Source organism: Plectropomus leopardus, chromosome 15, assembly GCF_008729295.1.
Source record: "Plectropomus leopardus isolate mb chromosome 15, YSFRI_Pleo_2.0, whole genome shotgun sequence".
Lineage (NCBI taxonomy): Eukaryota > Metazoa > Chordata > Actinopteri > Perciformes > Serranidae > Plectropomus > Plectropomus leopardus.
The window spans coordinates 17,936,032-17,950,203 of NC_056477.1; the positions used below are offsets into that span (position 1 = coordinate 17,936,032).

A 14,172-nucleotide genomic window follows, 5' to 3' on the forward strand; every position below is an offset into this window, starting at 1 on the left:
AAGGTAAAAACCTTAACATTTTCACTAGTTTCTAATCAGTTCATCCATGACTCAGAGTGGAAGTTTGTGCTAAATTTGAAGACATTTACTCAAGATGTTAAAGCCTTTGGAAATGTGGCTTGAATCAGTGAGAATGCAAATATTAAAGTTATGTGTCTCATTAACTATCAATAAATTCCCAAGTAAAAAAAAAGTTCCTAAGTACGTTGGGACGCTGCTCAATCAAATTTTCTCGGGTATCAAAGGGTTAAGTTATTCCGTTCCAGCTCATATAGCCTCACTTGCAAACCTTGCTTAACCAACTGCTCACTCTGCAAAGCAGACTATGTAAGCAGACTATGAGTCTATGTAGCAGGTAAAAAGCCCAGCTTCGCACCCTGATGTGTCCCATGTGTTTTGACTTTTATGAAGTCTTGATATGATAAAACAGAAAATGAGGATTTACTGTTTTGATGTAAAGTCATCTAATCATACCTGAAGCTGCAGCATTTACTGTTCAGCCACAGACTTCTTTTACTCAAGTGACCTTGAAGCGTGAAAAAATGCATGATTTTCCACCAGTTAATATACCTGCATGACAAACATAACATCCGTTAAAGGTCTTGCTCACCTCTTTCACACGTGCAAGACACATTCTGTCCATCCTTAGTCTCCACGCATATTAATGTATGTTCACTGCACAGTCCAAATGAGCAGAGGTCAATATCTACAGAGCAGTCTTTCCCCTTGAACCCTGCAATGACATTAACAGTGGAGAAAAAAAATTCAGCCAAACCTTGGGAAATAAGCAATGAGCTCTGAATTCATAAAACAACAGTAACAAATGTCACGCAGTACATATTTATGTGGCTGTATATTTTGTAGCTATAGACACCTTTTCTTTAGCGGATTAATGGAGGTATTGATCGTTCCTGCTGCAATCTACCTGCTATGCAGTATGCTAATTGAGTGAATCATTGACAGAGACCCACCCTACCAAACTGATCTATATCACATTTGTCAGCCCCACCAAATGCACGTCTGCATGTCACTGATAGATACCCATGTCAATATCTATTGTTGTAAATAAAGCCCAGACAGATGGTGTGACTGATACTCATTACATGATTGTGTACAAATAAAGATGGCTGAAAAGGAAAAGGAGAATCCTAAAATAGGTTATTGTTTTTTTTCTACTGACATCACACTGTTCAACATGTTCCCATGATGTAATGTGTAACAGAAAAAAAAAGAAAAAGAATAATTTACCGGCAATTCGACATTCACAAAAGCAGGGAGATTCACATGCTAACCAAAAACCTCTTTAAACCAGAAGCCTCTAAACAGGAAGAATCCGTCGCATTAATCTGTGTGCAGTCTGCAAAGTAGGTCTCACTCACTGGCAAAGGAGTGAAATATTTCAAACCTCACCTCCTAATGCAAATCCCTTTTATCAAGACTTACACACCCACAGGACAGCAGTTATATTAGATCATGTACTTGCTGTTGTAAGCCGTCTCCACTTTTTGTACCTGTTTCCAGAGCCGCGTACTTTACATCAACACATCTATCTAGATGTTTGATGACCTTCCAACTACCCTTTTCTCATCTTATTATGTATTGCCTTGACTAGTTAATGGACAGCTATTGCCTCCAACAGAGTGTTTCAGAAGTGTTTAATAACCAATTGTGCATGCAATTCACTCGGAGGTTAATGTTGCATGAAGGAATGTCACATTTACAGTGTCACCATCTCCAAATGGGACTCCCTGTTCTGTCTGACAGCTATGAGGGGCTCAGCACAACTCTGCTGCAAGTAGCAAAGGCAGAAAGTGAGACACGCTGTGTTTTTTTTTTTTACTTTATTTTATCTCAAAATGTATAAAAGTAACAAGGCATACTGTCATTTAATGTTGAATGCATTAAAGCCATATACCTATGTATACCGGTGATAGCAGCCAAGGGTCACAGCTTTTCCTTGACTCGTCATCATGCTGTTCATCAGCATAATTATTCATCCCTCATTTAAAATGTTCTGGTTGCTTCACTGAGCTGAAAAACTGAAAATCATGTTCTTGGATAGAAATCACAAAATTCTGTTACTCTGAAGGGATTTTAATAAATAAATAGTGACTAATGGTTGTGTAGGATCACGAAAGCTAGATGACGCTTGTCCAGTGCATTCTCTACCAATCTCCACCAAAAAGGCTATGTTTCTGTCCTTCTTTGTCAAACTGTATGTAAGGAAGCAGGGAAGAGTACAGAAATACAATGCAGTATTGTCTTTTCGTAAACATGCTTGTCACCAAAAGTGAAAGTAAAGAACAACCCAAGATTCAATCTCAATTGGCGTTTTGCCTCGCTATATTGGCTGTACTTTTAGTGCTGTGTCTCTTGGATGCCTGTTGATTACGGTCTGGTTGCTACTGTTTCATAAAACCCTGACCTCATCTGAGCGCAGTTAGGGTGCATGCCCATGAGCACAGAAAATAGAACGAAAATAAAAAAATACAGACAGAAGGCAGGTCTCTGCAGATAAATACACCACCACAGACTTCTAATGGGTAAGAAGTGATGTATGAGAGGGATTACCTTTGTATGAGCCTATACATTGTCTTTTTGGGATATCCTGCATAGCATATCTTTAAATTTGTTTTTACATTTTTAAGCGATGGGCAAGGGAATGAGTGATTGAGTGAGTTTTCCGTTATTTTCTAAATCTAATAATAAGACCTTGTGCACATTTATCCAGCAACAATGTAAAACATGACAGTTTTTTCCCCAAAACTTGGTTTAAGAAGAATTTGTTAAGGTCATGTCCAATTGCGCCTAAAAGTTTGTTAAACTGTTTCTGGGCTATGCCTCCATCTTGTCTTTAATAAATTTGATACATATATTATTATAAGGAGTAAATGAAAAAGTCAAGTGAAAATGTTGCCAAACCTTATTTCTGGCATTGACTGTTCTGGTAAATGTTTTCACTCAAGCACTCAATTCGATTGCGTAATTTAAAAAATATGGCCAATATCAGATTCCAATGTGAACCGGTTGGGGCCATGAACTGACCTGCAAGGGCAAAACAATAGTAACAAAGACATTGCACACAGCATGCTGTCGTACAGAAGTATACATGGAGGCCACTGAAGTCAGCGTTTACAATATCATTCATAAGCTGATGTGCAGCAGAAGCCAACAACTTGGTGAGCAGATGATAATGAGGATAAGGAGACAAATTTTGAATAATGGTTTTTATGACGCAATGGCTGCTACTTCCATACTGACGTGTGGATAGAGAATCAGAGCCAATTGTTGTGATGTGGTGGTCACAATGTCACTCAAACAGATTTAAACCACAATTCAAGGATGTTTGATGGAGATGATGCCTTTGTAATCACTGAGTCACTCCTGCCAGCGCAGAACTCTGACAACCGTCATCTAGAGTGATGCAAAAGTCAACTTAATTCTATATAACTGTTTAGACTGAGGTCACGTTGCAAAATATCACATCTGTATCTGATTTAAGACCACATATGACAGAGACCTAAATCAGAATTTAAAAGATCAAATTCAATGTAATTTCTGCTGTACAAATTGTTACAAAGAGCAGATCTGAGTTACATATAAGCACAAATAATCAGATCTGGGCCACTTTTCTTTGCAGTCTTAACATAGCCTAAATTAAGATGAAATGCACATGCGTTTCTAAAGGCACATGCTGCAAAATTTGGTCGAGCTAAGTGACAGGACAACATCATTCATTTGCTGACTTCATGGTCATGAGTCTGACTCTGACAGGATTTAGACATTTTCCAAAAATGATGGCTGCCATCAAGTAATTAGCATGATTGCCAATCACTTTGTGTGTTTTGATGCAGATCCAGGCGCAGATTAAACATTTGTATTAGTCACCAAAACAACAAATTTGGAATGTGCAACCTTGGAAGTATTCCTGAGATCCTTCTTGTTTATTCCCATTCCTAATAACACAGAACAAACATGCAATGATAATAAAGAACAACTGGACAACACACATTGCAAACAGGAGACCGAGGCAGGAAAGGGTCAGAACACAAGATAGAAAAATAGTGATACTCTGATTCTGATTCTTTATGTGTGTTTTCGTTGGGAGACGCAAGCAAACCTGACAGACCATTTATGTAATTGAATTTCTAAAAAGATAAAGTGATCAGAAACACCTGTCTATAAATCTGTCAATGAAATCAAAACAGTAATGGAGGCTTTACCGACACATTGGTGTTCTGGTTTTGTCTAAATCTAATTTGGGCAAAGGGCAAAAAATATTATAAAAGCAGATTATTTACAGTGATGCATTTGCAATGTCTATAATGTCATAAAAACACACCATAACAGGTGCTGCACATGTTTCACGGCAGTAAATGTTTTAATGACTTCACCCACATTTGAGCTGATTTATTGTGCAGTAAAATAGGGGGAATATTTGGCTGAGCAAAAGAAACAGAGAACTAAAACATGATGCACAATGACAACAAAAACGGTGATATTGTTTCACTACATCAAATACAAACAAATACAAGGGTAGATTTAAAAAAAAAAAAAACAACAGGAAAAAACATCTAGCATAACCCACGCAGTTCCTCTGCCTTTGTGGAATGATTTAGCAGAACGGACCCATCGCCCAGCACCAGAGTGTGTGTTTTGTGGGTTTTATTTGTCAAATATTTGTCTGTGAGTCCTGTTCTGTGGAGTGGGGCTTTTGACCATTGAATGTGACATTGGACTGCTGCGTTCTGACTTGTGCAATCAAGGAGTGATTAAGTCTTTTATTACCGAAGGGCGCAGTAAAATCAGCCGCACACTTGGAAAGGCAAAAGCTCCCTCTTATTACATCCTGATTATGGATCCACTCAGGAACATGTGCCATAAAATGTCTAGCATACAGTAGTATGTAATACACAGTGTCACTTGATTAGAGGACAATACTGAAAACGAAGTCTCAATCTAATTAGGAAGTCATGTTCAGAGGTCCAGTGTGTAGGATTTAGGGCTATATATTTGCCGAAATGGGACATAAGATAATAAGTTTAGTTTTGTTTTGTGTAAAATCAACTGAAAATAAAATTTGTTTTCTTTACGTTAGAATAAACCGTTTCTATCTGCATAGGGTCCTTGTAGACAGTGTCTGCCATACTGCACTGTCATGTTTCTACACTAGCCCAGAACGGTCAAACCAAACATTGGCTATGGATGGGGCCATTTCTGTTTTTGCATTGGGCATTGTTGTTAGTAGCCCCTACACAATGAGCAGTATTGAAAAATCCCAGATTTTTTAAATGGAAAACTGCTTAATTCAGTGTTTTGTCAGGTTTAAATCAAAAAGTCAGTTTTGTTTGGAGAGGAGGAGACCTCTGCAGATAATTTGGCTCCCTTCTGCTACAACTGAACAGTGTTAGTAGTAAACACACTTATTTGTAACGTGAAACTATTGTATTTATTGTTTTTACAGGTTTTAATTACCAGGTTTGTTTGATTTGGAGGGGAAGAAATCTCTTGAACAATAAACACTGAAGGAGTCCCAACCAGGAGTTCACCCTTGGCACATGGGAGAAGTTTCAGCTGGTTGCAAAATGAAATCCTCACTGCAAGATACCACTAAATCCTACGCACTGCTCCTTTAAGTGCATTAGCAAGAAAGAAAACACAGCTGTTTTTATTGCAGGCCTATTAACATCACTTCTAACCTTGATTATAAAAAATAAAATATAAAACTGAACCCTAGCCCATAATACAGATTTAATATCTCTATTCGCTTTGTGTAGAGGCTTTTTAGATGCTTATTTTAAGTGGTTTCGAGTCCTTGATAATTCCAGTCTTAGCTATCTTTGGAAGCACATCTCGAGCAAAACATGAAAAACGATCAACATGAAGAAACAAGTTTGTATGTAAATGCAGGAGAAATAAACTTTTCACGTATTCCCAGGGTACAGTACACAGAAAATTAATAGCATGATATTTTTGTAAACATGCTCAATAATGCAAAAGTAGTTGGTACTTACCAAGAGGACAATGACAAATGTAGTCATTTATCAGATCCATGCATGAGCCTCCATTTAGACAAGGCTGCGACCAGCAATCATTTACATTCTCAGAGCAGGTTCTTCCTGCAGGAGAAGAGAAACAAATAAACTCCATTTAATGTCACATGGAGTACAGTTTAAATTATGTTTCTACCAATGCATTTTGCTGCCATTGTGGACATTTGATAAATACTGAGGGTGTGAAGCTCTTTTTTAAAACACATTCACAACATGTGCAGTGCACATTTCAGTTTATTTTCCCAACCACGGGACACACCATTTCTTTTTTTCTTCTTTATTTTTGTGACAAGATTTTATTTCATGAGGCAGCTGATTGCTTCTGATTCCACTGGCCCAATTGTGATTGAATAATTATGTGTTCAACATGTTGCAGCTTGTATGTATGCAGAGAATGGTGTAACCTCAATTGTATTATCCTCTGGGCAAGAGTTAGATATGGAATTGATTCCAGATTTTACTGACAAATTTAATGCTCCACCAGGCCTGGCCTCTAGCGATATTTCAGACCTCTTGGTTCTTCATGAGTCGGAGAGCTCATAGCTCTTCTATCTGCACTGCTGTCGACACCAAAGGTAATTGTACTGTACTTTTGCCATCACGACCCTGTTCACTGGCAAGTACTCTGTTAATCATGTACTGTAAGATACTGACATAATTAAGGAAGCTGCTGAGTGTACCTCCAGCCTAAATAAACCGTACGAGACACACTTTGTGCTACACACTCTGAGCCGAATCGTTATGCCAGCCAATACTAATTCATTTAACTGCTTAAACGTTACTGCACCACTGTTCAATTTAAACATTTTCACCACACAAGGCAAAGATTGGTAGTATTACCTGTCTGCATTATCCCAAAGACAAGCTATTTTAAATGTGCATTATCTAGCATTATTAAATATATAAGAGGAAACTTTTTATATTATTAGTTGACAAGTTTTCACATAAACATGGCATTAATTGTAACAGGTAACTTTAACACAGATGTTACATTATTATGATATAAACTGGCACCTCATTAATAGTGATGAATGAATGCATACTTTCAAGCTACAATTTTTTTAATGCTGTCACCGTTAACGCCTTAATAACAATGCGATTTAAGTTTATAATAAACACGATAATTTTCTAAAATCATGTAATCACCAGCCGACGTTGCCATCTTCAAGACACTGTAGTGGGCTGAGTTTTTTATGCTAGGGTGAAGATACTGGTATGAAATTGAAAACGTGATTAAAAAATATGATTACACAATTAATTATAGAAATTCTGTAATTAATCTGCAAGACATATCTGTGGTTTGCAGAAATGTACAATGCAATATGTACTGCAGACCGGACTGATATTTTACCTGACCATTACACATATCAAAATTCAATGTTAAAATTGTACCTAATCTTCAGAAATGGCGAGCAAATTCTGATAAACTCTCTGTGTGAACGCAGCATATTTCTCTCTCAACATTCAAACACCTGATATTCCTGTGGCTCGCCATACTAATGGCTGCAAATAGGCTCACATTCGCATCAGATGGTCTCATACCCTCAAACCCTGGGGGACAGTGGCACCGATAATCACTGATTAGGTCCACACAGGTGGCGCCACTTGCACAGGGGAAGCTGTTGCACTCATTTGTTTCCAGTTCACAGAGCACCCCTTCAAATCCAGGCATGCAGCGGCAGGTAAAGTTATACTGCTGGTCCAGGCAAACACCATGTTCAGAGCAGTGATGGCCGGCGCAGTAATCAATGTCCTCTTCACAGTAGACACCTGTGTATCCTCCGGGACAAAGGCAGCTAGTAACAGATTAAAGAGAATGTCTTAATACTGTGTAGAGGTAGAGGAATTCTTTCAGCCCTGAAGGAAAATAACAGTAAATGTCACGGCTTCTACAATCATTGACATTCTGGTGCCTGAATGGCCTTGAAGACAATCAAGATATGAAACACTCACCTGTAACCATCAATCTCATCCACACAAGTGGCTCCATTTTGACACCAATGTTGAACACAATCATTGACATTTATACGGCAGTTCTGACTGGACCAACCAGGTGTGCAGATACACGTGTAGCTACCGGCATCATTCAACACACAGCGTCCTTCATTGGCACATGGCTGTTGATAAAAGAGAGAAGATGCCATGAAATACGTTGCTTGTAGAAAAAAAATTCAGATTGCAATGAGCCCATTCTGGTTAAAAATATAAGCATTTTTTGACAATGCAACCCCTAATCTTTTCTTGCTCCTGGCTGCTTGAAAATGAGCTTCAACCACATGACACACTCATGAATACTAATTCATGCTTTTTACTGGGTTCACTCAGTATTCCATGTAGCATCTACATCATGTCTTACAAGACAAGATCAATGGTCATTGAGGGCTAAACCTCCCAAGAGCTCCCTGTAACAACACAAATATGCCTGCTTGCTGTTACATGTGTATATATATAGTAGAGGGGAAACAAAGGGGCCGAGGGAAGAGCTGTCTTGTGGGAAGGTGTATAATGCAGACATCATGGCATTTCTGTAAGGGGGCCAACAAGAGGCTTTCTCCACAGTGAGTGATCATCTCCATCTGTCATCTGAAGGAGCTCCTCTGTTCAGGTTTGGATGCTTCTTTTTAAAACGAAAAAGGGGGGGGGGGGGGGGGTTCATCCATACATAAAGACATCGATGCATTCAAAAATACAGACATTGAAAATCTTCAGCGCCACTCATCCGCGTCAGGTGGCAGAGGCCTTTTCAGCCCTGTAAATGTGCTCCCCTCCTGCATGCCAAACCAATACCCTGACAAACAATCACACGAATGCAGCTTAGTCTTCTACAATCATGACTGCTCAAATATCTACAGGATGTGGGACCACATTCAAAATAAAAAAAAAAAACATAAAAATGAATGATTTTAAGGTCCAGGATGTAGGATTTAGGGGGATATATGGGCAGAAATTAAATATAAAATAGATATGTATGTTTTCTTTATGGTATAATCACCTGAATACTGGAATCCTTGTGTTTTTGCCACCTTTGAAAGAGCCGTTTTATCTACATATGGAGTAGGCTGACTTGTTCTAGATAGGGACATTCGCTTTTGCCCTCCCACTGTTTTAGTTAATAGCACCTCGGCAACATGTCAGGTGGTTGCAATCTGAAATCCTCACTGCTAGATGCCACTAAATACTATACACTGTTTCTTTAAAAAAAATGCAGCATGCAATATACTGCAGATATATAATTCAATACCTTAGCCACTAACAAGATGTTTGTGTATTTTGAGTCAGGTCATGGGTCAGAATCTGTTACTTAACTTCATTTTTGTATCGGTTCTGTTTCACACAGCACGGTATCAATAAAAGTCACAAAAAAGCTGTGAACTCCCTCTGCAGTCAATGTTTTCATACAGCTTTCTTCCTGGGTAAACCAACATACTGTTCAGCTTCAGCACCAGCTGATTGCTGTGTTTATGGATTATCGCATTTGCTGTCAATCTTCCTGTGGGACTTATGCTTATTTTTATCCCTGTGTATAACAAAGGATTATCCCACATTTTATAAATAAGATACTGAATTAATATTTGATACCTTCTAACTTAAGTCCTCAATATTATAATTCAGTTTGTGGTGACAGTTTGCAGACATTTTGCAGGTTACTATAAATATCTGCAGGCATTCCCATTTTTTACTCAACATATGAAAGTTAAAGTGTTTTAACCCACAAAAGACAATGCTTTCTGCATTTATTTTCAATCCCAGTTTGATTTAGTTCTTATGCCAAAGTGTCAAAGTGCCTATTGGAAATGCAGTCATACTGTTCCACCAACCCAACTAGATATAAATGTGATGACTGTTCTTAGTGCTTGTGTGAAAAAATACAATTTAAAAATAAACAAAAACAACAGTGCTGAAATTCCTTTAAATAAAACAGGAGAATATTACATACAACATCCTCATTAATTTGCTTGTTATGGTCCCCTGCTGTTGTGATAATGTTGCTGCACTGTTGTAGAGAATACATAGACATCGCTTCAAGAGAAATTAGCAGAAAATTGGGAGCTCTTTAAACATGTATAGGACTTAAGAGGAATACTTAACAGAACAGCAGATGAAGACAAATAGACTATTTAGATTTATTTTTTTTACCCACTTGAAGGTTTTGAGGGCAGGGCACACGGCAGGTGTATTCAAGGCCAACTGGGAGATCCAAACACTGAGTCAGCGGTGGACATGTGTTGTTGGGAAGAGCACAAGCATCTACATCAACTTCGCAATTCTCTCCCAAGAAACCTGAAAAAAACAAAAAAATACATAAAAAGAAGAAAAAGATTTCATCCAGAAAATGTAACTAATGCAATACTTAACCAGATGTGCCGCAAAGCCATCTTTGATTAATGTCACCGTCAACTCTACTTTATATCTCATAAACTGGGCCAGTATTGGGCCAATTGTGGGTCACCTAGAAGATTGTCGCTATTTTGAAGCATAGTTGATGCGCCGCAGTGCCTTCCTGACTTTGTGTTTAACTTGATTCTCAATTTCTTTACTTAAGTTTGGTTAGGCAAACTTTCGTATTGTGCTGCTTCCATTCCACTCCAATACATTTTTCTTTGTTTGATCACTATTTATTTGCTGTTTCGACTTAAATGGACATCTGTAAGCATTATCAAATGTGTGGATGACCAGAAAAGGGTTTGGTTGTAGTGATGCATGGGTCGATCCAAAGCCCGCTGGGTCCTTTACAAAGCAGCATTCTGAGTAAGTTAATAACTTAGAGAAGCATTATGCAATAATCCAACTCCCATCTTCTAGTAATTTTAGAATCAGAGTTAGAGACAGTAATTAATATACAATGATTATTTCATTTAAGGAAAGCACATTGTATAGTGTTGGTAATATATTTACCAGCAGGTGCTTGGGAAAAAGAAAGTAGCCAGCAACTTATAATTCCAGCCATGTCTTAAGCCTTTGCTTGGTTCTGTGGTTCAACACTCACCAGACTATTTTCTTACATTGTAGAACTCACTTCACCATGAGAAGATGCAGCAGATGACGCATATGAGCGGAAGAGGCTTAGGTTTACTGAGATAACAGATGGGATTTAGTAGCAAGGCTGGAAAGCCAGGGTGTGCCCTGTGGAATTTTGTTACCATGGATCTGTGGCCACATCTAGTACCAGTTTACTTAGGGAGTTAGGGATTCATGATCAGGGATTAAGGCAGGCTGCAAAGGCAGTTTCAGAGACAGCTGAAAAGAGCAACTGATGGCTCAGGCTGAAAAGAAAAGGCACCAGCTTGTGTGCAAAGTATGGTTAGCTCGTGTTTAAGATGGGAGATACAGCAAATATCAGTGTCACGTCGGTGGTCAAACAACACTTTCTACTCTCTGCATAATCGTCTTACACTTTTAAAAGCTTCTTAGTGTTGGTCCACACAATATGCAATTTAGGCTTACAGTTGATATTTATAGTGAGAGGGCAAATACAGTCAGTGTAGGTGCATTTGAGGAACATCTATGTTCCTGAATGTAGAGACAGGCCAGTACGGATGGGTACAGTCCTGGTCGGTGCTTTGAGCAGGTGTCACGGGGGTGGCACGTGATAACTGTTGAGCCTTCTGGGGTGTCGCGGGTCTAATTCAACTTGACATCTGTGATGGGAGGTTCCCACTCGATAACCTCAATGACATAGCCATCAGCCCACCGAGTCATTCCTCTAACATCACAGCCAGATTTCCACAAGGATGCTCACCCAAAAACCACAGTAACAGTCACAACAGATCTGGTATATAGGGAAAAAGAGAATTAAAACCGAAAAACTCATATACTTAAGATATATAAATGGTCATATTCAAAATTCTAAAGCTTAATTTTAAACCGCTGATCAAGGAATGAACGTGTGTAACACACACCTAGCCTTCTTTGTGAAATGATTTTTCCCCTAATCAGTTCACTGCAGTGTTTGTTTCTTTATTCAGTGACATGCACACAAACATGTCCCCAACTCTGATGGGTTTGCAAGACACCATTACAATATTGTTGCAGTTATTAAGCCAAAATACACGTCATCTTACTGCTCAGTCACCTAATTTAATACTCTGCATTCTATCCAAGGCCCGGCAAACAAATTCTGCCACAAACAAGGTTCCCCTTCTAAAACATAACTCAGATTTTTCATAGTCATCCAACCAAAAGAAACAAACATTAATGGAGGTCATTTTACTGAAAAGTGCATTCCTTAAATCTTTCTATGCAGGAAAGTAAAACAAAAAATAAACCTCAGTCTCAATTTCTACTCTGTCACATAGCAAATGATGCCTGTCCTCCTCTGAAATGACATTAAACCTATCAGTCTTTTAGGCTAATGGTAATCTTCCCCAGCGTAACTGTGCACGAAGGGATCTTTGCTTTTTGTTTACATTACACTTCACGAGACCTTCTATATTGTAGCGCTATTTTTATGAGACAACTTTGTAATTTTGGTTTGTACCATATATCAAAAGATCTTTTTTTTCTATACATGAGGAAAATTTTGCTCATAATCTTCTCAATATCACAGAGTATCTTTTTCTGCAAAATAAATACAAAATCATTCAAATAAAATAAGGATTTCACTTCCTTACCCCAGGGATGAGAATGGGAAATGTCCCAGTGAAATATCTTTTTAGTGAGCACATTTCTATGTGTTGACAAAGTAGGATTTAGCTTTAAGAAAGAAGCACTGTAATGTTCCCTTTTTAGGTACCAGAACAATTATGGTTTAGATTTCTATGTCATTATTGCATCGCTAATTGTACGTCAGAAGGTCCTGTGTTAAAAACCTGCTGGCCTTTAGAAGAGTTTTTAAGTTCTCCTTGTGTCTGCAAAGTTTTCCCCCGGTTTCCTCCCAAAGTTCAAAGACATGCCAGTTAATAAGTGAACTGGAAACTCCAAATTCCCCATAGGTACGACTTTGTTTTTCTGTTTCTGAGCCCCGAGATCAACTGGCAACCTGTCCAGGGTGTGCCCTATGTCTCGCCAGGCCTTCACAACCCTGAGCAGGATAAGCGGCAGAGGAAAAGGATGGATGGATGAATAATGCTTCAAACTATCATTCACAATCTTTTAAACTACAGAGAGTTGCTCTTAAGACATTTCAAGGGCCGACACAATTCATCAGTTGATGAAAACACAATGCCACCTCTGAATGTCACCTTAAATAGTGACTCTAATGTGCCTTGCTTCAGCAGCTGATGAGGCGAACGGACTCTGTGACCCACGTGTCATTAACACCGGTATTGTCCTTTAATGTTTAATTGAACAAGAGTGAACAAACACAATGTTTCATTACCGTCAATGTTACATTTCCCCAAAGAGCCAAAAAACATTTGCTGAGAACAACAGCTAAAAATAACAGCGGTAAATTCTTGTGAGAAAAACATCATCTGGCCACTAAGACGCTGTGCCCACAGTGTCTTTGGTCTGTATGTGCAGGAAAATGTTCCAGTGAAATGGGCAAGAGCAACTGCCAGACACACTTACTGTGCCCTGCCAGCAACTCCAAGCTCCGCCAGTGGTCCATCAGTTTACGTTCAGTGAATGTAAATTCAGACTCAGCCCGTCAGGCACAATAAGTACTTACAGTAAATTATATTAACGGGCCTTTCGTAATATAATATTATGAAACTCCCATTAATATATTTGCACACTTTGGTTTCATTATTGAGCTCTGGCAATGAACTTTTTCTCGGCTGTCAATCACAGGCCAAGGCTGTAAACTGATACTGTGAATAATGTGACGGAGAGTGTGACTGTGCTTTCTTGCCTCTATACTGCACAGTGGAGCATGTTGTGATTAGTGAGAAGTGGGGGCTTTTATAATGGCTTTTTTAATAGTTTCATAATATAAGGTACTTGAGTGCATGATTTAAACATATTGGGAACAATTTTGAATATATTCATTAACCCTTAAAGACGACTGACATCCTTTTTCTATGTTCAGATGCCTTCATAAGTATCAAACATTTGAAGCCTGAGCACAAAAAGTCAATGAGTTAATAGCAAGAAATTAGTAAATATGTAAAATTCTATTTAAATAAAAGCTAGGGATAAATGTAAAAAAACCCCAACTTTTTTGTAATGATTGTTATTA

The 14,172-nt window shown here is 38.4% G+C and overlaps 1 protein-coding gene across 1 annotated transcript in view; it reads right to left on the bottom strand.

Moving 5' to 3' along the window:
• eys (eyes shut homolog) overlaps positions 1–14,172 on the bottom strand; it is a 194,179-nt gene that overhangs the window by 156,634 nt on the left and 23,373 nt on the right. Inside the window, exons 8-12 of the mRNA XM_042502421.1 lie at positions 10,195–10,334; positions 8,007–8,170; positions 7,596–7,849; positions 6,015–6,119; positions 611–733 (exon numbers count right to left, since the gene is read on the bottom strand). Of these exons, the coding sequence (XP_042358355.1) occupies positions 611–733; positions 6,015–6,119; positions 7,596–7,849; positions 8,007–8,170; positions 10,195–10,334 (786 nt within the window). The remainder of the gene's footprint in view (positions 1–610; positions 734–6,014; positions 6,120–7,595; positions 7,850–8,006; positions 8,171–10,194; positions 10,335–14,172) is intronic.